Raw genomic sequence first — 21,748 nt, forward strand, 5'->3', positions numbered from 1 at the left:
GCAGCAGAAGCAGGACTTTGAATCATAGAAAGCAGATACATCCCCACGAGCCTCCTCAGAATAAGGACTGTAGGCAGGGTAGTGAGGGTGTCTTAACAGAAAGTATCCTCCGAACAAGAGTGGCACTCACTGTCCCACAAATGCTAGGAGGCCCTGCCTGGCAGGAGCACCTGAGGGGGTCTACATTCCCCTCACCCTCCATCTTGGCTCCCAGTCTCAGGGCTGGCTTTGACCCCATCCCCAGATGAGTTGGATGCATGTGTTACTACGCCATCAGACCCCAAGCAAGAGACGGGGCTGTGGGTGGTACCCCAACTTTGGTAAGGAGGGAAGCTGAGGGAAAGAAAAGGTAACCCTGTCCATCAAAGCAGCAGACACCACCATAGTCAGGGACAGGGCCTCAGACACATCAGGCGCCCTCAGCAGCCCTGCTTAGAGCACAGTGGGGGAGGGGCTGACTCACCAAAACAGAAACAAATGATTAAGAAAAAAATAAATACTAAGAGACAGTAAACTTATTTTAAGTTGAGCAGACACAGGAATAATGAACCAAAGGGATCTGCACAAAGGAGCAGATTTCAACCAAATGAAAATGAACAGCGGATGGAGTGTGAGCGTGAGCGTGAGTGTGCGTGAGTGTGAGCGTGAGTGTGAGTGTGAGTGTGTTGCCAAGAATGGAAGCCAGAACTGTTTGATAAACAAACAAACCTTTAATAATTCTCACTAATAAAATCAATCAAATAGCAAAAGAAATAAGCTATAATCAAAGAAATACAGGTGGAAACAGGGAAAGTCATTTAAATTGTCCGTCGCCCCCTCCTTTCTTCCCTCATCTGCCAGGGAAGTGGGCAGGGAAAAGGCTATCTCCACCCCTGGGAATCTGAGTGGTGGCAGAAGTCCTAAAAATGTGCAGACTCTATCTTACATCTTCATCTGGGAAATCACCCAAAGGAAATGATCAGACAAATGTACAAGTAGGCAATAAACAGCGTGCCCTTACATCAGGAGGGCTCTGCAGCCTTCTGGAATAATGACTACCATCAACACGGGCTGGCTACATACCAGGCACCAGCCTAGCCCACGGGTGATACTATCACCCTAGGCACACCAAGACTAAGACGTGTAAACTGAGGCACGGAAACCCTGCTTCCTCCCATAGGCTCTCTTCCATCATAGGCTCTTAGAAGCCATAAGAGAGAAGGCTCTGCACCGAGCTTGGATTCCTCTTCAGTCCCCTGGTTGGCAGCTGGGACCCCTGTCCAGAGAGCCAAGCCCGAGATGGTTCCAAATACTGTAACTGCACAGTTGTTAGGTGGACACAACTGAAACATGGCACGGAGCCATGGAGTCAATTCCCTAAATTGCCTAGCCAGGCAGGGACAGAGGAGGGACAAGGACCCAGTATCCATCCCCCTGCCCAGGGGCTTGCCATTGAACAAATGATTCTTGCTATGGGGGGGTCGAGCTCCTCTTTCCCCACTGCAGCATCTGCCATGAAACAAGACACAAGCCAAGTCCAGGGGCAGGGCGAGAGGGGCCGGCAAGGTGGCTCAGGGTTAAGAGCATTTGCAGAGGACTGGGGCTCAACCCCCAGATCCCACATGACAACTCATAATTGTCCATAATTCCAATTCCATGGGTACCAGGCATGCACACGTTGTGCACATTCATCCTTGCAGGCAAAACACTTTAAATCTTTTTTTTTCAAGACTAGGTTTCTCTGTGTAACATTCCTGGCTTTGTAGACTAGGCTTTGTAGATCTGTCTGCTTCTGCCTTGTCTCTCAAGTGCTGGGATTAAAGGTGTGTGCCACCACTGCCTGGCTAATAAATCCTTTTTTTTAATTTTAAGTGTAAAGCGAACCTGATGTGCACTTGGGAAGACAGGAGAAGCAGCAGTTCAAGGTCATCCTCCATCACATAACGAGTCCCAGGCCAGCTAGGACCACACTGAATCTCAAACAAAGAAACCAAGTATAAGGACTTGAACTCAGTCCCTTGTACCCATATAGAAAAGCTGGCACACGTCTTTAATCCCAGCACTTGGGAGGCGGAAGCAGGTGGATCTCTTGGAGTTGGAGACCAGCCTGATCTACGGAGCAAATGCCAAGAGAGATTCCAAAGCTACACAGAGGAACCCTGTCTCAAAAGAGAGAGAGACAGAGACAGAGAAGCAAAGCTGGGCATGGTGACATGTGCCTGTCATCACAGCACTGGGGAGAGAGACGTGGAGGAGAATCCCTGGGACTTGCCAGCCAGTTGAGCTGAACCAGTGAGGCCAGGTTCAGTCTCAAAGGTAAGTGGGCAACAACTGACGAAACACTCAGCGCAGACCTCCTTCCTCCACGAGCACACACATACTCATGTGTACATACACACGGATGCACAGACCCCAAACCCCAAAGCCTATAAAGTATAAAAACCAGCCAGCGTTGGTGGCGTACACCTTTAATCCCAGCACTTGGGAGGCAGAAGCAGGCGGATCTCTGTGAGATGAAGACCAGCCTGGTCTACAGAGCCAGTTCCAGGACAGCCTCCAAAACTACAGAGAAACCCTGTCTAGAAAAACAAAACAAAACAAAACCAGGAAAAAAAGAAACCTATAAAAATCAGCAATACATCCGGGCGTTAGTGGCGCACGCCTTTAATCCCAGCACTTGGGAGGCAGAGGCAGGCGGATCTCTGTGAGTTCGAGGCCAGCCTGGTCTACAAGAGCTAGTTCCAGGACAGCCTCCAAAGCCACAGAGAAACCCTGTCTCGAAAAACCAAAAAAAAAAAAAAAAAAAAAAAAAAAATCAGCAATACAAAGAGCCACAGAGGGAAAGAGCCTAAGGGAGCATAGCCCTGACAGCAGCTTCACTAGGAAGGCAGGGCAACCATGGTTAAGCTGCCTGCACTATTATCAGTTGGTTATAGCAAACACATACTTATTTTTAGCTCATAAGCATGTATTAAAGGAGATTTTTAGTGCTGGGCAGTGGTAGCATAAGACTTTAATCCCAGCATTTGGGAGGCAGGCAGATCTCCAGGTTTGAGGCCAGCCTGGTCTACATAGTGAGTTCCTGAAAAGCCAGGAATACATAGAGAAACCCTGGAGAGGGAGAAAGAGAGAGAGGGAGAGGGAGAGGAAGAGGGAGAGAGGGAGAGAGGGAGAGGGAGAGAGGGAGAGGGGGAGAGGGGAGGGAGAGGGAGAGAGAGAGAGACAGAGAGAGAGAAAGAGAGAGAGAGAGACAGAGACAGAGAAAGAGAGGTGAAGAGGGGGAAGGGAGAGAGTGGGCGAGAAGGGGAGAGGGGAAGAGGTAGAGAGAGAGGGGGAAGAGAGGAAGAAAGGGAGGGAGGGAGAGAGAAAGGGAAGGAGTTAGTTACACCAGGGAAGAGGCCTGAATCACTGTAAACTATATTATTTCTAATAGTTAAATTCCACAACAGGTCGGGCAGTGGTGGCGCACACCTTTAATCCCAGTGTTCAGGAAGTAGAGGCAGGAGAGCTCTGTGAGTTTAAGGTCAGCCTGGTCTACAGAGTGAGTTCCAGGATAGCCAAAGCTACAGAGAAAACTTGTCTGGAAAAACAAGACAAAAACAAACAAAACAAAACTCCAGGGCAGTATGAATCTCAAAACCTTCCCTTGGCGCCATCTATGTGGGCCAACCATGTGCCCATATGACACCCTTCTCTAGTCCACCCCGGCCCTGTGCTCGCCTTGGAGCCTCAGGGAGGCTCTTCTAAGTACCAGACCATCTCATGTGCAAAATGGAAAGGACATTCTGGGAAAAGGGGCAACTGTGCAACACCACAGAAGATTCTGTCTTGCTTCCAGGACATTAGTTGGAGACAAGGAGCATAGGTAGCTGGTAGAAAGCACATCTGCCCCATCCGCCTGCTTACCTCCCCGTCCTACCTCCAGCCCAGGGCTGGACTTGACAAGCAAGCAGCTCCTTGCCCAGGGCACACACTAGGAGACGGAGGGCAGCAGTGGGCAAGTCACCAGGGTTAAACTACCTGACAGAGAATGTGGCAATACAGACTGATGTGCAGACAATGAGGAACAGGGAGGCATCTGTTCCCCTACGTCCCCATGGTCCCCAGTGACACCTGCCTGACAAGGTCAGAACTCCCCTGCCACCTGTGCCAACATAACACGTGTTAACAGCTAGCCAAGGACTCAATGTCAAATGCACATGTGATGAGGGGGCCTACTCTCCTGCAGACCACTCCACTATTGCCTGAACCCTCCCCGGCCACCTATGTCCTACAGAAGGAAGCACCAACGCCCATAGTTTCCTGAGACCATGAAGATGGAAATAAATAAATATAGGAGAAAGCATTAAAAATTCCATTCCCAACCAACACAGACAACCTACAAATGGACCATGCACAGAGAATGAGACTTTGGATCACTCAGCTCTAAATGGGTTGTTTTTATCCAACTTCTTCCTTTAAAGCTCAGGAAGCTATACACAAGTACAGACAGAAAGACTGTACCAGCCAGAGGCAAAAGATGACTCCAAAAACACAGTGTCTTCCAGACACAACAGGACTGATGCATTTATGAACTCACAGAGACTATGAGAATGTACATATGACCTGCATAAGTTCAAGGAATATGGAGGTCCCCATGCTGAGAGGAGGAAGTAGACACAGGCTCCCACCCTAGCCAAGAAGCTACCTACAGCCGGGCAGTGATAGCGCACGTCCTTAGTCCCAGCACTTGGGAGGCAGAGGCAGGCGGATCTCTGTTTGAAACCAGTGTGGTCTACAAGAGTTAGTTATAGGACAGACTCCAAAGCTACACAGAGAAACCCTGTCTTGAAAAAACAAAAAGCAAAATAAAACAAACAAAAAACAACCCCCACCACCAACAACAAAAAAGCTACCTACAATTGATATTCCCTGGAAAAGGGAAAATAAGTTTTCACCAATGGAGTATGTTAGCCACACTTCAAGCAGGCCCCAGGCCCAGGAGTAATTGACCAACACAAAACAAACTCAATGGTATTTTTGCAGACATTTTGCCTTGCCTCGTTTGGGAATTTTGTCTTATTAATTTTGTCTTATTAATCTTTTACTTGTATATTATAGGGTTTTTTTTTGGGTAGGGTGTGTGTGTCTGTTTCTTTTTTTTTTTAAAGAGTGAAAAAGAACATAATTTGAGTGGACAGAGAAGGAGGGAGGATGGGAGGAATTGAAGAAGGGGTAAAACGTGATCAAAATATGTTGTATGAAAAAAGATTCTTTTTTCAATTAAATAAATTTCCTTCCCCAGGGTCCTGCCCCCTTCACCCATCTGTCCCCTATGGACACAGAGTCTAGCCGCAAAGATCAACTTGCTATACGCCCTGAATACCACGCATCCGTTTTCAGACACCCCCAACACAACGCTGCCCCTCTGGGTGGGACGCCCTCCCCATTACCACAGGCAGCTCATACTTGAGGGAAACGGTAGCAGGAAGGGAGGACAGCAGGTGGCACTTGAGGCAAAGACGGCTTCTCTGATGACCGGTATCAACAAGTACTGACCCTGGAGCCAACAGAATGAAGGAGGTTTTCCTGAGGTCATGGAGTCTGAAAGTCTCCACGTGTCCCTTTTAGCCCTGAAGCAGGTCTCCCAGTTTTACCCTGGTTTCAGAAAACCCAACTTCACTGCTCCCATCCCCGGTGCCTACCCAGCCATCCCCAGGGCAGCTGGGCCCAACCATTACTGTCTCCTCTCCTTCCATCTTTGTTCTCCAGTGTTCTGAGGTCCCAGCCGCAACTGGGCCACCCAGTAGGAGTTAAAAAGACAGATTGGGAACAAATACACTTTTTACTGCCTACCAGCACCCCACAGGGGTATCCTCTTTTTTAGAATTCCTAGAACCCTTGTGTGCAAAGTCCTACATAAGCAGACATGCCCCTAATAGGCCTTCCCCACAAAAATAGCTAACTGTAGAAATTACACAGTGACAGATGTAGGTTCCAGTCCATTCCTGACCTGCAAGTTGGGCCTCTGGGGAAAGCCTTGCTTGGGATCTGCGCAAGCGAGAACCCTGGCAAGGTGGAGACTATCCAGAACAATCAGTAAAGTTAGGAGCTCAGGAGTTTCCTGTCTCTAAGTGGAACTAGCTTCCATGTCCTTTCCTTATGGCAGGGATATGGTATGAAAAATCACAGGACAATGGGAAAATGTAGTCATAACACCCAAGTGAGTCAGGCGGGGACTGTGGTTGGAACCCTCTTCCTGCTTCCTCTAAGCTTTCCCAATCCACCTGGCCCCTTCTCTGTCTAGCAGAGGCCTGAAGTAAACAGGAAGAAGCCCATATCTCTTCCTCACGGTTCCTTTGGGATAACACTTAACCCACACTCTGGGTAGGAAGGCAGGCAGAGTGGGAACTACATGAATGAGGCCGAGAACAATCCACGGAGATGACAGGAATGTTCAAAGGAACTTTGCCCTCTCTTGAGAAACACTAACCCAGGAAAAACAGGGGGTTGCATGCAGCAGGCGAAGCTGGGCTCCTGCATACACAATAGTAGCCATACGGCAAGCACACATAAGCACTGTCCACTTACAGGCCCAGAGCCCAAACCGGAAACTGAGCTTGGCTGTAGGCCCTGCTGCCCCACACCCTGCAGCCGTACACCTGCTCAAGGGTGCCTTCCTAAAGCACTGGAGCTGCTTCTCCCAATACCTTCTCTGGGATGCTGGATGGCTAGGTCTAGGGTCTACCTGGCCCTACTCACTGCCATCAACTGAAGCCCTGGTGTCCCTGCATTCTGCTTCTAGGACAGCCAGGAGACCGGTGAAAGTTGGGAGAAATCTTCCCTGGGAGGTGTGCTGATGGCAAGCCAGGTGTCAGGCTGGATTAGGATTGGCCCCTCCCTTCTGAGCCTGCTTCTCACTGGAGAGGCTGAGCATCGGCTGCAGTACATCTTCCAGAATGCTGGCTCCGGGTCGGTGCTTCTTTCGTTCCCTGGGGCCTAGTGATGGGCAGGTGTTCTCTCTTGACTAGAAAAAGAATTTTAATGTTTTAAATGGTTCTAGCAGTCACCTTCCGATAGATAAGACCGGTAAGCCCTTCACCAAAGATTAACTGAAGCGAGGTGAAGTGTCAGCCTTTGCACAAGGGAGCTCAAGACTTGAAGCCGAGGCTCCTGGCAGTTCTGTGTTTATGTAACAGCCTACCTAGGTCTGCTGGGCTTAGGGTCAGTCCCAACAGAAAAAGCCCAAGACGCTACCATCTCCCTACTCTGGGCAAGGTGGGAACACCACCTTATAGGACAGATTAATATGGCTAAGCAGATGGAAAATTGTACCGCAGGAAGCATTACAGGGCTAAACACTGGAGAAGGAGTCTAGTTGGTTGGGTTTGGGCTTTTTTTTTTTTTTTTTTTGTAGCTTGCCTACAGTGGAAAAGCTGGGGCACTAGAAGTGTGAAAGTCAGCAGGATGGGGTTAAAAAAGGGTTCCCAGGAGAAGCTTGGAAGGGGAAGGTGACAGGAGGTGCTAGGGTGCTTCTCCAGGCAGCAGGGTAGCAGGGATAGGGAGGAGACAACAGAGCTGAGACTGCTGTTTGGGGAGCAGCTGAGTCAGTCTGGTGACAGTGATCATCAGGTCCCAGGATTTCATGATGGTGACACAAATCTTCCAGGCTAAGCAGATGAAATGGTAGGGTACTTCCAAACCACAATGGGGAAGTTAGTTTGGGGGAGGCCTCCATGAAGGGGAAATGCTGTCTATCATGTTGAACTTAAGACAGAGATAAAAACCAAACCAAGTTCTTCCCAGGACCGTGACTTGCACAGAAGATGCTCAATCTGTTATGTGAGTAGGGGTGACTTGAGTCACTAATAATACTAATAAGCAGGAATTAGATATGGAGCCCGCTCAGCCTGTCTTCTCCCTGCCCTGGAAAGTGTCTGGTATCCAACACACACACACACACACACACACACACACACACACACACACACACACACACACAATCAAAAAAACCCCACACACTGGTGGCCATCCAGTAAGCTGCTTCACCCTCCCAAAAAGGTAGGGGCAATCATCTTGGGAGTTCACACTTCCTCCAGGAACAGGGAAACACAGAGAACGGTTTCTTTTGGCCTCACCCTCACTGAATCTAAGAAAAAAACTGAATTTCTTCTGAAGACCCTGGCCGCACACAAATGCCACCCCCCAATCTCCAGCCACAGCAATGAATCAGGTCATTTACTCAAATCCATGCTAATGAGTTTTGTCTGTCACCTAATTAGTTCACAGTGAACTCTGCTTTGAGAGGGACCAGAAAAAAGCAGGCTGGGAAAAGACCAAGAGGAAGTCAGAAGGGAGTGTTACAACAAAAGATAGATCTAAGGGGATAGGGGGTGGCTCTACTCACAAAAGATTCAGCACTCACCAGCTAAGGATACCTTAAAAAAGAAAAACAGAGATGTTCAAGTCCACAGGGCTCCAAAACCTCACACAAGATGGGAACAGGATCTGAGCTGTAAGGCCCAAAGAGTGGGCATACCCTTCTCCACTCCATGTCAGCAGCAACTGGCCTTGGCTCTCCCTGCATTGCCAGCAAGGCAGAACCCACCTCCTGCTTGTGGGCGTCCTCCTGCAAGCAGAGTTGGAAAAGGAAGCAGATGGACCAGGGCGAGGCCCATCTGTCCAAGCTAGCTAGAAGGTCAACACTGCCACTGGGGTGCCTGTTGCTACTGCCAGCGGGCCTCCCTACACCAGAGGTCGTGGGGCTTCTTACGAGCAGTGTGTTCCCAATTAATGTGCCCTCATGCGGCCCGAGTTCAAGGCCCAAGTGCCCACAGAAAGGAGCATTGTTAGGAGCAGCGAATGGTTTGGGGTTTATAGTTCGTAGATCCAGGCCCGACCTCCCTGGAGGTCAGTCAGCATCCGGTAGCCCCGGGGTAAGCAGGCATGAATGTCCTGGTGGTTAGAGGACACTGCCAGCGCGCAGAGAGACCATCCAGCGCCTCCCACGCGGCCACAGCTCCCCAGCCCTGCGCCAGACCAGGCCCGCGCCCGCCGGGCCGCAGAAGCGTGGGGGTGGGTGTGCGTCGGGAGAGGGAGCCGCGGGGAGCGCCACCCTCCGAAGCCTGCGGGAGCTGCCCAGGAAAGCTGCCATCCACTAACCGGAGGCTCTGATCCTCCACCCCTACTGCCAGTCAGGGCCAGGGCAGCCGCTGAGATTGTTCCCGAGCATCCGCCCCACCTTTTCACGACCCACCAAGGTCTTCCGTCGAGCCCACCAGCCCCAGCCATGCCTGTCCAGATGTGGCCCCAAGGCCCTGCGGTCTTTGGCGATTCAGAGTGTACCAACCCTTGGAGCAACACCACCTTCTCATCCCGGGTCTCGAAGAGCAAAACAAAAAAACGTGTCCACTAGCTCAAGACAGGACCCCCACCCCCCAAAAAATAAATGTTCCTGGATGAGACATGGAAAAACCTGGACCGGGGCTCTGCAGCGCGAAGCTCGGCTTCACAAACACCCCTAAGCGCCAGAGAGGGGCCGGGCCGCGGCCGTGCAGTTCTCCGGCCAGCGCTGCAAAGGACACCGCGCCCCAGCTCCCGCGGCCCCCAGCTCCCGCGGCCCCCAGCTCCCGCGGCCCCCAGCTCCGCTTACCCTCGATGGAGATGACGTGCTCCCGGATCTGGTTCTGCAGCGCCAGATCCTCGATGCGCTCGATCAGATCGTAGATGGCGTAGATGTTGGGGTGTACCGACTCGAAGCGCTGGATCTCGGCCCGGATAGCGGCCGAGTTAGAGAGCGCGAACTGCTGGGGGGGTCCGCCGGCCAGCTGCTGCGAGGGGCCGCCACCCCCGGCTCCGGGCCCCGCGCCGCCGAACTGCCCGCCGCCCCCCGCTCCGCCGCCGCCGCCGCCGCCGCCCCCCGGTGCCGCCAGGCTCTGCTGCTGCTGAGGACTCTGGCCCCCGCCCGCCTGGAAGTTCATGGCTCCGGAGCCGCGGGGCCCGAGGCGGGCCCACCTAGGGCCCGGGACGGCGCGGCGGCGGCGGCGAGCGGGCGCGCGGGGCTGGCGGGACCTGAACTGTGAAGCGCGCGGCGCCGGACTAGAGCATGAGGCCCGGAGCCGAGGCCAGAAGGCGCGGCCGCGCACGCTGGGGCCGCCGCCTTGCGCTCACCAGGGCTGAGATCCCGCCGCTTCGGAGATGCCTCCAGCGGCGACAACAACGGGACCGGGAGCGCGCGGCCCGGGCCCTCCCCCCGCGTCATGCGCACGCACCGCCGCCCCCGCCGGCTCCGGCACACGCAGCCGAGTCCCCCTCCCCGCCGCCCCCGCCCCTCCAGCGCGTCGCTCTGCGCCCCCGCCCCTTTCTCGTTTGCAGGCTCCGCCGCCTCCACCCCCAAGAGCCGCGCGTTGGCCGCGGCGCGCGGCCCCGCCCACACGCCTAGGCCCTTCCGCCGGCTCGCCTGCCCCCCTCCCCCAACCCTCCTCCCCACGGCGCCTCGAGGGCTGCTCGCCTGGGGACAGTGCCGCGCTCCCCACGTCCGGCCAGCTGTCGTCTTCGCCTCTCTGCGCTGCTCGAGGCCGGTGTGGAATCCCTGGCCCGCTCCGAAGAGTTCCCTGCGCCCGAGGGTGCTGATAAATGGGGCTGATTGGCCGAGAAACTCCACCCTCTTACGGCGACACCCCGCACCTCTGTCCCCAGGCCCGAGGTCAGCCCTAGGGATCATGCCGTGGTTCTCTTCCTTGGCTCTCCGCTCGGGTCTCCGCTGGCTGCGGTTCGGAGACAGGAACGGTTCCCCGCCCCTATTTCCAGTTCTCCCTGAGAGTTTCACCTGAGGACCCCTGAAGGTGACTCTTGAAACAGTAGTGTCCCAGTAAACAGCCCTCTCCCAAAAGATTCTTCCCTGCCATACTGAGGAGAAGGGTCTTAAAATTTTTCTTGTCCAACCCTCTTGTTTGTCTTGTCCCCTACTAGGACCAGAGAGTGTCCTTCAAGGGCCCAGTGCTAACCCACATGCCCAACACATATCCCCAAAGCAAGGGAGTGACCCTGTGGAATAATTTGCTAGAGTATGACAGGTGTCATGATGTACACCTGCCTCCAAAGCCACAGAGAAACCCTGTCTCGAAAAACAAAACAAAAATAATAATAATAATAATAGTAATGATGTACACCTGTTCTCCCAGCTCAGGGGAGGTGCAGTAGGAGGACTAGGAGTTAAGAGCAGCCCGGACTATATGAGACTGTCTCAAAAACAAAACTCAAACTAGCCGCATATGAATGCATGCCTATGATCCCTGAACTATGAAGGCAGAACACCAACCCTGTTACAAAAAGAAAAGCAACCCCAATCAGTGGTAGCACTCTCCCTTAATTTTAGCACAGGGGAGGAGGAGCGGGAAGAGGTAGCCAGATCTCCGAATTCAAAGCCAGGGTCTACAGAGTGAGTTCCAGGACAGCCAGGGCTATGCAGAGAAACCCTGCCTTAAAAAAAAAAAAAAAAAGAAAACCAAAAAAAAGAAAAAAAGAAAAGAAAAAGAAAAAAGAAAAAAAACCAAATCTCAACCAGCCTAGAAAGATGGCTCGGTGGTTAAGAGTAGAGGCTGCTCTTCCAGAGGACCTGGGTTCAATTCCCAGCACCCACATGGTGGCTTACAACCATCTGTAACTCTAGCTCCAGGGAATCTGACGCCTCTGCAGGCGCCAGGTGGGCATGTTGCACAGCCACAGACAGGCAACACACTCATACAAATGAAGATAATAAAGAGTTGTCCTTAAAGAAAAGCAATACTAGCAAATCACAACAAATCTGTCAGTGACCCACCCAGGTATCTTCTGAGCACCACTGAAATGATCAAGAGAATGCCAACCTGTCCTATCTATATTTTGTTTGTGTCTGCCTGGTCATTTCTCAGCCTTCTATCCTCAACATGTTTGCCTTGGCGACACATTTGAGATTTCCATGGCCTCGACCACGGTCCAGTTACATTAGCCAAAATGATTAAAATAACTAAAGAAGATATAAAGAAAAATTGTCAGCTGGGCATGGTGGTGTATGCCTTTATTCCCATTACTACGGAGGCAGAAGCAGGGGGATCTAAGTGAGTTTGAAGCCAGCCTGATCTACAAAGCAAGTTTCAAGACAGCCAGGGCTACACAGAGAAACTGTCTCAAAAACAAAAAGTTAATTGTCATGCTATGTCTGAAATGATTACTATGCTCTTCCAGGAGCATAAATGATTCAAGGTTACTATGACCCTCATCTAAATTTGATGTAAATTATGGTCTTTGTGGTTTTTGCTTTTTTTTTTTTTAACTTTGTATCCCTGGGCTTGGATGACAAGAGAATTCAGAAACACATGCCTGCTCTTGGTCTACCATCAATAAACATTTAAAACTTCTTTTTCTTTTTTGAGACAGGGTTTCTTTGTGCCGCCCTGGCTGTCCCGGAACTCAAGCCTCAAACTCAGAGATCCTTCTGCTCCTGCCTCCCGAGTGCTGAGTGCTGGGATTAAAGACATTCACCACCACCTGGCCCAAAAACTTAAAACTTTTAATTAACATGGTTGCCAATAACTGTCTCAAATGGGTCATTTTACCATTGATACAGGCCCCGCCCACCCCTTTTTTCTTGTCCTAGGATTGAACTACAGGACCTTATTAAACATGTTAGGTAAATGCTCTACTGTAACATGAATACTATTTGGTATTAATAATAAAACCCGCCAGGCGTTGGTGGCACACGCCTTTATAAAATCCCAGCACTCGGGAGGCAGAGGCAGGCAGATCTCTGTGAGTTCGAGGCCAGCCTGGTCTACAGAGTAAGTTCCAGGACAGCCTCCAAAACAATACAGAGAAACCCTGTCTCGGAAAACAAAAAATAAAAAATAAAATAAAGATAAAAACCCAGAGACAGATATCTTGGTGTTAATTCTGAAGATCAGAGAAGCAAAGCAGTCAACCACTAAAGAGTTCTCACCTCACCAATGCTCAGACAGAAGGGGTGATCCTGTCCTCAAATTGTTTTTTTTTTGTTTGGTTGGTTTTTTTGTTTGTTTGTTTGATACAGGGTTTCTCTGTGTCTTTGGAGGCTGTCCTGGAGCTAGCTCTCATAGACCAGGCTGGTCTCAAACTCACAGAGATCTGCCTGCCTCTGCCTCCCAAAGGCATGCTCCACCACTGCCTGGCCTGTCTTCACATTGTATCTTCTATAACGCCAGTAACTGCCTATTTTGCCTTTAACTCCAGTACCAGGTGATCCAGTGTCCCCTTCCAGCCTCCAGAGGCACCAGGCATGCATATGGTGCGATTACAGATTATCTGTAATCATCCATACAAATATAATAATTTTTTTAATAGTTAGGGACTTCTTCTGCAACATGAGGACCTCAATTTGACTCTACAGCATTCATGTCAAAAGCCAGTCATGGCTTCCAATGCTTGTTACCCTAGCAGAGGGGAACAGAGACAAATAAATCTTGTATGTGTGTACATTCACATGCATGCATCACACACATATACACACATGCATGTGCAAACTCCCCAGCAAAAACTGATCTATAAAATCCACAATTCAAAAATACCTGTGACTGTTGGAGTCAGAGGAGTAAGAAAAAAATCCACAGAGATTAGCTGTCACGGTGCTATCTCTATGCAGAAACACTTTTTTGTAGAGGTTGGGGGATGAGACAGAGTCTCTGTAGGTGGCCAAAGGTAGTTTCCAACTCTTAGTCTTCCCAGGTCAATGGGATTACAGGGATATGCCACCATACTCAGCCAATTTCTCAGTTTAGGTCTGGGTGAAGAAAATGCACTAACACGAGGCATGCGAAATACAGTGACTTGTATTTTACACAGTTGCCATTGTTATTTAATAAAATATCAAATGTCTTCCTTACAACTGACCTATAAGGCCGGGCGTTGGTGGCGCAAGCCTTTAATCCCAGCACTTGGGAGGCAGAGGCAGGCAGATCTCTGTGAGTTCGAGGCCAGCCTGGTCTACAAGAGCTAGGTCCAGGACAGCCTCCAAAGCCATAGAGAAACCCTGTCTCGAAAAACAAACAAACAAACAAAAACAACAACTGACCTATAAGAATTATACTTGTTCAGAGACTTAATAACCCACCAGAGATTATGTAGCTGATGAGCCTACATGAGCCCTTAGTTAGGATGTGTGCTCTGTTCCAAAGTCTATGCCAATTTTACAATCCCGAAGGGGCAAAGGAGGAGAGGCCCGGTAAGGAGACAGCTGGGGTCAGGTCCTCTCCCTAACAAGTGATGCAGACAAACCTACGCGGATACAGAGTCAGTTTAAAAAACCAAGCTGTATCTGACGTCTACTGTGACAGAAGGAGAGGTCCGGCTAGCGGCCACCTGAGCTTGCTAGAGCTTTCATCTCACTGCATCACCAACGCCGGGGCTCTGACGCGCTGCAGGCTGACGTTGGTGTCGGGAGTGACAGATGCCCCGGCAGCCAGCGGCGGAGCGGGAGGCTCTTCTTGCTGACCAAACCTCTGTGGACAAGCACAACCCCCAGGGTCGTCCTCGTGGGCCATCGGGAATCTGCGGGTACCAGGAACAGCAGCTGGTCCAGCCGCGGACTTGGATCCCCGGGGCGGAGGGCGGGAACCTAAACAGGCCGGACTACAATTCCCACAATGCTCCCGGGCCACGGCAGCGGGGAAGGAGAGGGACCTCAGGTGTCTGCGACCCTGGGGCCTCCAGCCCGGAAGTGCCTGAGGGGCCGAGATGGAGCTAGGGGAGCTGGGCGGTGAGTCGCCGCACGTGGCCGCGCCCACCCGGTCGCCCCAGGCCATAGCTGGTCCTTGCATGCCCCGCCCCGAGATCTCTGGTGCCCTCCTGCAGCTCGGGGGGGGGCGGGCAGATGGGAGGAGTGAGGAGCGGTGGGGGTGGGAGAGCTAAGTCTAGGTTCTCCCGGAAGGATCAAGGGTCTGGAGGCCTCTGGGCTTGGCGAGGCTGCCCCAGGAGGCGCTGAGTCGGGCTGCTGCTGGGTGGGTTAGGGTGGACCCAAGAAGGGGACGAGCTGGGTGGGCAACTGAGCTCCCTCGGCTCCAGATTGGCTCAGGGCGGAGTTTGACGTTTGACGTTGTCTGGGAAGCTTTGGGAAGCTGTCTGTGTGGGGGTTTGGGTAGGTGGTAAAGGGGAGGGTGAGGGGATATAGAGACCCTTGTGTCGAGTAGAGAAACTTAAACGGCAGGGCATCAGATGAGCTTCACTGGGACTAGGTGAAGGAGTGAACTTTGAGATGGAGTGGACAAAAGTATTGGTAAGCTTTTGGGTAAAGTTTGACGGAGGCTAAATTTAGGAGAGGGTTGCTTAGAAGAGCAAGGCCCTTACTTGGATATAGATAGGGTTTGGGTCAATTGGGGAACTAAATGAAGACCTAGAACTCAGACAGCAAAGTTAGGACTTAGCATCTGGTGATGGAAAGGGATGTAACAGGAAGGCAAATCTGGGACTACAGGATGCTGGACCAGTCTGTTCCCTGGGGTAGGTAAGAAGACAGAATAACTGGGGCAGTGGACCCAAGAGCTTGTTAAACTTGGGGACGCCTGGTCAGAGAGCAGCCTCTTACCAATCCTTTGTGCCTCTCTAGCTCGGTAGCCCCTGTGGTAACTCAGGTGCCATGGCCTTGATTGAAGGGGTAGGTGATGAGGTGACTGTCCTTTTTTCGGTGCTTGCCTGCCTTCTGGTGCTGGCCCTTGCCTGGGTCTCAACACATACCACCGAGAATACAGACCCCCTGCCCCAGCCGTCAGGGACCACAAGGCCAGCACAGCCCAGTGAAGCCATGGCAGCGACAGACAGCATCAGAGAGGAGGCCCCAGGGGCTGAGAGCCCCTGCCTGAGACACAGAGGTCCATCTGCGCAGCCAGAGCCCGACGCAGGGGTCACGGCAACAGCGCCACCTCCAGACTCCCTGCAGGAACCCCTGGTGCTGCGGTTGAAGTTTCTCAATGACTCTGAGCAGGTGGCCAGGGCCTGGCCTCAGGACACCGTTGGCTCCCTGAAGAGGTAAGCTGGGAAGAGGGCAAAGTGGGGTGGGTGGCCGTTAGAGGACCACTAGGGATACCTGAAGCTCTCCCTTATTTTCTGCTGGAGAAAATGACCTCCTGTACACACTTACGCCCTGTACCTGTTAACCTGTCCCAGCCTGTCTGGGTGGTCTGTAGAGGGCAGGGGTGAGAATTGGCATCCCTCCTCTGAGTGAAGGACCAGGACTTCCTGAGGCCTGCTCTCTTACCTAGGTCCCTCTCTCCTCAGGACCCAGTTTCCCGGCCGGGAGCAGCAGGTTCGACTCATCTACCAAGGCCAGCTGTTAGGAGACGACACCCAGACACTGGGCAGCCTCCACCTGCCCCCCAACTGCGTTCTTCACTGCCACGTGTCCACGAGAGTCGGTCCCCCACATTCCCCCTGCCCACCGGGGTCAGAGCCCGGCCCCTCCGGTCTGGAAGTCGGCAGCCTCCTGCTGCCCCTGCTGCTCCTGCTGCTGCTCCTGCTCTGGTACTGCCAGATCCAGTACCGACCCTTCTTTCCCCTGACAGCCACCCTGGGCCTGGCCGGCTTCACCCTGCTCCTCAGTCTCCTGGCCTTTGCCATGTATCGCCCGTAGTGCCTCCGCGGGCTTTCGGCAGTGTAGCCAGCCCCCCCTCTGGACCTCACTCCCCGAGGCGCAAAGGGAGCTGCTGTCTGCCCAGGCCCACCTCACCCGCTGCCTGCCTTTTCCCACTGCCCTGGAGCCCAGCCTTGCGCCGCAGAGGGCTCCCGGGGCTAGCGGGGGCTTCTCCCTGTGATCTCCATAGCTCTGGGCTATCTCCTGGGGCTGCTGGCCCTCAGCCTTCGCCGGCAGTGGGTTCTTCTGGATCAGGCACTTGCTGTCGCTGCCTTGGCCCGGCGCAAAGCCGGGCCACCCCACTGGGCCCTTCCTAGTGTGCTGCCGGAGGACCTAGGTCCGTCCAGTTCCGAAGAGCGGCCGTGGCCGAGCTGGGGACCGATGGACTGGGAGGCCGCAGAAAGGGAGTAGAGAGGGGAGTTTTCTGGAATTTGTGCAGATTAAAGGAACTGAAGTTTGCACTCCCAGTGTGACTGTGTGGGGCTTGAGGGCGTGGAGCCCTGGTTCTGGGAGGACGGGGTCTGCCCTAGGTCCTGTGGGCGCCAACAACCCGGGGCTGGACAGCGGAGGACCGCTCTGGGCTCGGCTCCCGCGGGCTTCGGGGCAGGCTCTGCGGCCCCGCCCCCGCGGCGCGCGCGCACTTCCCGGAAGCGGGGGCGGGGCCTATGGCTCCCCTCACCCCCTGCTCGCTTGGCCCGCCGGGAGCCACGTCTCCGCGGCCTGGCGCCGGGCTGTGATTGGCGTCCGGGGGCGATCCCAGGGCTGCTGGGAAGATGGCGGACTCGGTGGCCCGCTGATGAGGAGGCCACGGGGGGAGCCCGGCTCCCGGGCCCCGAGATCAACTGAGAGAGTGACCTACGCGGGGCCCGGGGAGTCATGTAGGGTGGGGTCTGCGGGGCGGGCCGCGAGCGGGTGGCGGGAGCTGGCGTTAGCGGCGGCGGCCACGGGCTGCTGGCCCCGCGGGGCCGGGACAGGGTGTGGGGGCCTCTCCCGCGGACGGCTCCGACGCCGCGCCTGGGCGGACGGCGTGCCGGGGCCCAGCGCGCGCCCCGCGAGGTTGTGCTGTGCTCGCATTTCACTGGTGAGAGGCGTAGGCCGACAGGCGGAGACGCTAGCCCAAGGTCACGCAGCTGGTAAGTGGGAGCGCCCAGCGCGGGGCCCGGCCGCGAGCGGCTGCGGAGCTCGCCTCCTGCCCACCCCGCCGCCTCTGTGAGGGGGACGTGGTCGGCAGGGCCCGTCGCCCAGACCGCCGGGGCTCCAGGCTGGGTGCAACCACTAACACTGTGAATGACATCGGGCTCTAACCTCTTCGTCGCTCTGGGCCTGGTTTCTCCACCTGTGAAATGAGGTAATGCCAACCCTGCAACTCCTCATGAGCGTGCACGGAGCATCGAAAGAGATGTGTGTGGAATGTGAATATAGCTGCACCGAGCACACTTAAAAGAGTTGGGGTTTCTTTTGCAAGGAATTGGGGAAGAGGAGCGGGGGGGGGGGGGAGGACTAGAGCAGTCACACTGGTTCGTTTTTACTTCAGGCCCTTTTGGGTGGGGATGAGGTAAGGACCAGGTATCATATTTCCCCTCTGAGGAAACCTCACCCGGTTTTCTGGGCCACCCCTCAGGGTCTCCATCTCCCACCTCCATGCTTCGAATCCTGCTCTCTGCCCAGACTTCCCCTGCTCGGCTGTCTGGTCTGCTGCTCATCCCGCCAGTACAGCCCTGTTGTTTGGGGCCCAGCAAGTCGGGGGATCGGCCTTTTTGGAGGAGGCCCTGTGCAAGGCCTTCAACGGCTTCTGGAACAGGCACGGAGCCCTGGGGAGCTGCTGCGATGGCTGAGTCAGAATCCCACCAAGGTGCGAGCTCATCACTACCCTGTGGCGCTTCGTCGTCTGGGACAGCTCTTGGTGTCTCAACCTAGGCCCTCTCCTGTGGAGCAGTCCACACTGCAGGGCTTGAGCCAGCTCATCATCCGCAACTGCCCCTCCTTCGATGCTCACACCATCCACGTGTGTCTACACCTTGCAGCCTTACTTGGTGAGGAGGGTGTCAGAAGGCGTGGGTGTTTAGGGAAGAGTAGAGGACTCAAGCCACTGATACTCTCATATTCCCACCTAGTAATGGTTCCTCCCCTACCCCCGGTGGGTGTCCAGCCAAGCATCGTTATTCTACCTGTGCAGGCTCCTAATACACTGCCCTAGGGAGCCACGGCAGTTGTTACACTTGGCACAAGGTGACTTTTGTACAAGGTTTTCCCCACACACTGTTGACACATCATGTTCACCTGATACCATATCTCTCCACTGAAATAAGTATACCTTCCCACTCAAGACATGAAGAAGAGGAAGTTGGGGACTCATTCATTCCACTTTGCAAGACAGCCCAAACTCAGCTCTCACCAGGATGGTCTTTGTCCCTCTCAGGCTTTCCGTCAGATGGACCACTCCTGTGTGCCCTGGAGCGGGAGAGAAGGTCCCGCCTCCCTCCAAAACCACCCTCCCCACATCAGCCTGCCACCCATGGTGGGCAAAGGTTGGAAATGGCCCTGAGCAGCCCCCATTTCCTGCGGTACCCTCGTCAGCATCTGATCAGAAGCCTGGCAGGTGCCGAGGGCTAAAAGCAAAAGGGAGGCAAGGGATGAGACGGCGCCACGGGGTAAAGCACCTGGGCTGGAGTGCAGTCCAGCCCACAGGAGTCTTCCCTGAAGGCACAGGGTGACAGGCTGTTCTTCACAGACGCGAGGCCGGAAGAACTGACTCCCCATGTAATGGTGCTTCTGGCTCAGCACCTGGCCCGGCACCGGTTGCGGGAACCCCAGCTTCTAGAAGCCATTGCTCACTTCCTGGTGGTTGAGGAAGCCCAGCTCAACAGCAAGGTGGGCTGGCCTCCCACCCTCCTGTTTCATCTTCAGTGACTTGGCCAGGTCCAGGCCTCTATACGGTTTGTTTTGGCTTCTGTAGCAAGCATTGCAGCTTGGCTTTGATCTGTGCCCCTGGATCTCTGTCTCTGCTCCCCCGTATCAGTACAGTAGTATGTCTGCAGCCATAAAACATCCCAAACCTGCTACATAGCACCCTAGCTCCATCCGACCCACTTCTACAGAGGCACAGGCCACACCCCCACAATTATATCCATTCTGTGGTGTTGAGCCATGTAGCCAAGAGCCTGCTTATGTTGCAGAGCTTCGAGTGTGTGCTGGTACAGAGGGCATTCTGCCTTGAAAAGCTACTGACAGAACCAGGCCTCCTTGAGGCTGTGCCTATCAAGCATGCCAGAGTCTGGCATGGTGGCATCTGACTTTAATCCTGACAGAGGCAGGTGGATCTGAGTTTGAGGTCATTTTGGTCTTCAGAAGGAGTCCAAGTCAGCCTGAGAGAGAAAGCCCTGTCTTGAGGAGGAAAAAAAAAGATACAAAAGCGGTGTTTCCTGCTGGGTGATGTTGCCCTTTTTTTTTTTTTTTTTTAGGTTTTTTTTTTTTTTTTTTTTTTTTTTGGTTTTTCGAGGCAGGGTTTCTCTGTATTGTTTTGGAGGCTGTCCTGGAATTCGCCTGTAGACCAGGGTGGCTTCAAACTGGAGATCCGCCTGCCTCTGCCTCCAGAGCGCTGTGATTAAAGGTGTGCGCCACCAACGCCCGGCTGACACTGCCTTTTTCTGCAGGTGGTGCAGAAGCTAGTCTTGCCCTTTGGGAGGTTGAACTACCTACCCCTGGAGCAGCAGTTTATGCCCTGTCTTGAGAGGATCCTGGCTCGGGAAGCAGGGATGGCACCCTTGGCCACAGTCAACATTTTGATGTCACTATGCCAGCTCCAGTGCTTGCCCTTCAGAGCTCTGCAGTTTGTCTTCTCCCCAAGTTTCATCAACCACATCAGTGGTATGCAGACAGGATGGCTAGTGGGGCCAAAGGCTGCAGGGCAGGAACATGCCCAGGTGTCAGCGGCCCAGTGTCCCCCAGTCCCTTCTTCCCCACAGGCACCCCTCCTTCTCTGATTGTGCGACGCTACCTCTCTCTACTCGACACGGCTGTGGAGCTTGAACTCCCAGGGTACCAAGGCCCCCGCCTTCCCCAAAGACAGCGAGTACCCATCTTCCCACAGCCCCTCATCACTGACCGTGCCCGCTGCAAATACAGGTGGGCCAGGGGAGGGGCAGCCACGGGAGCAGGGAGTAGGGAAGCCAGAGGCCGTGTCTTCTCACAGAAAACAGCCTTGAGGCAGCAAGGACGCTTTGCAGGGTGGCAATGCTTAGCAGGTACAGTGGCCTTCCCTCTACCACTGTCCTATCTCCCCAGTCACAAGGACATAGTAGCTGAGGGGCTGCGCCAGCTGCTAGGGGAAGAAAAGTACCGCAGGGACCTCACTGTACCACCAGGCTACTGCACAGGTGAGGTGTGATGGGTGAGGGGTTCACCAGTCTAAAGCTGGAGCCAAGCTAAGGCTTGTCTGCCCCGCAGACTTCCTGCTCTGTGTTGGTAGTTGTGGCGCTGTGCTTCCTGTGAGGACACAAGACCCTTTCCTGCCCTACCCACCACGGTTCTGCCGACAGGACCAGGTTGACTCTAACCCCACAACCCAAGATTCTCCCCAAAGGTAAGAAAAATGAAATGGTTGGGGAGTCTTGGCTACTGGGCCAACAGCAACCTGAGCCAAGTCCACTCCTCCTCAGGGTGGTGGTGATGCTACGAGAAAGATGGCATTTCTGCCGTGATGGCAGGGTGCTGCTGGGCTCTCGGGCCCTGAGGGAGCGGCACCTGGGCTTGATGGGCTACCAGCTCCTACCGGTGAGAAGTCCTGTCCCACCCTACCTACAAGTGTACTTAAAGCCAACCCGCCCGCCGTAACCTTGTATCTTCTCTCTGCAGCTGCCATTTGAAGAACTGGAATCTCAGAGAGGCCTGCCCCAGCTCAAGAGCTACCTGAGGCAGAAACTTCAGGCCTTAGGCCTCCGCTGGGGACCTGAGGGTGGATGAGGGAGTACACACAGGGCTCAGGATGAATTCCCTGTTGGGGGCAGGGGGACAGTTTGCACTTTGACTCCCCTTGGCTTTTTTCATTAAAATCCCTTTCCTTCCCCCATGGTGAGTCTCATTTCTGGGACAAGGAAGAGGACTGGACCCTATCTCTTTCCATTCATGACCCCCACCAACAAATAAGAGCAGGCCTAG

The 21,748-nt window shown here is 53.8% G+C and overlaps 3 protein-coding genes across 6 annotated transcripts in view; 2 read left to right on the plus strand and 1 right to left on the minus strand.

Moving 5' to 3' along the window:
• Agap3 (ArfGAP with GTPase domain, ankyrin repeat and PH domain 3) overlaps window positions 1-10,200 on the minus strand; it is a 52,066-nt gene extending 41,866 nt beyond the window's left edge. The window contains 1 exon segment of the mRNA XM_040737109.1: window positions 9,611-10,200. Within this exon segment, the coding sequence (XP_040593043.1) occupies window positions 9,611-9,938 (328 nt within the window). The 5' untranslated portion in view covers window positions 9,939-10,200.
• A 4,410-nt stretch (window positions 10,201-14,610) lies between these two features.
• Window positions 14,611-17,052, plus strand: Tmub1 (transmembrane and ubiquitin like domain containing 1). 4 transcript variants are annotated; one of them, XM_005087242.4, is made up of 3 exons: window positions 14,611-14,725; window positions 15,572-15,990; window positions 16,240-17,052. In XM_005087242.4, the coding sequence occupies exons 2-3, from the start codon at window positions 15,602-15,604 to the stop codon at window positions 16,589-16,591; spliced, it is 741 nt and encodes a 246-aa protein (XP_005087299.1). In that variant the 5' UTR covers window positions 14,611-14,725; window positions 15,572-15,601; the 3' UTR covers window positions 16,592-17,052. The 4 variants fall into 4 exon arrangements, with proteins under 4 accessions (XP_005087299.1, XP_012981563.1, XP_021079357.1 ...); XM_013126109.3 differs by lacking the exon at window positions 14,611-14,725 and adding an exon at window positions 14,855-14,966; XM_021223698.2 differs by lacking the exon at window positions 14,611-14,725 and adding an exon at window positions 14,976-15,465.
• Window positions 17,053-17,284: 232 nt separating this feature from the next.
• On the plus strand, window positions 17,285-21,659 carry Fastk (Fas activated serine/threonine kinase). The gene is given in 11 exon segments (XM_005087243.4): window positions 17,285-17,469; window positions 18,213-18,346; window positions 18,348-18,624; window positions 19,011-19,190; window positions 19,323-19,462; window positions 20,245-20,458; window positions 20,557-20,716; window positions 20,876-20,967; window positions 21,038-21,173; window positions 21,250-21,364; window positions 21,446-21,659. Coding segments are annotated over 11 exon segments (1,638 nt in total). The 5' UTR covers window positions 17,285-17,387; the 3' UTR covers window positions 21,554-21,659.
• The last annotated feature ends 89 nt before the right edge of the window (window positions 21,660-21,748 follow it).

This window comes from Mesocricetus auratus, unplaced genomic scaffold (genome assembly GCF_017639785.1).
Source record: "Mesocricetus auratus isolate SY011 unplaced genomic scaffold, BCM_Maur_2.0 Super-Scaffold_100676, whole genome shotgun sequence".
Taxonomy (NCBI): domain Eukaryota; kingdom Metazoa; phylum Chordata; class Mammalia; order Rodentia; family Cricetidae; genus Mesocricetus; species Mesocricetus auratus.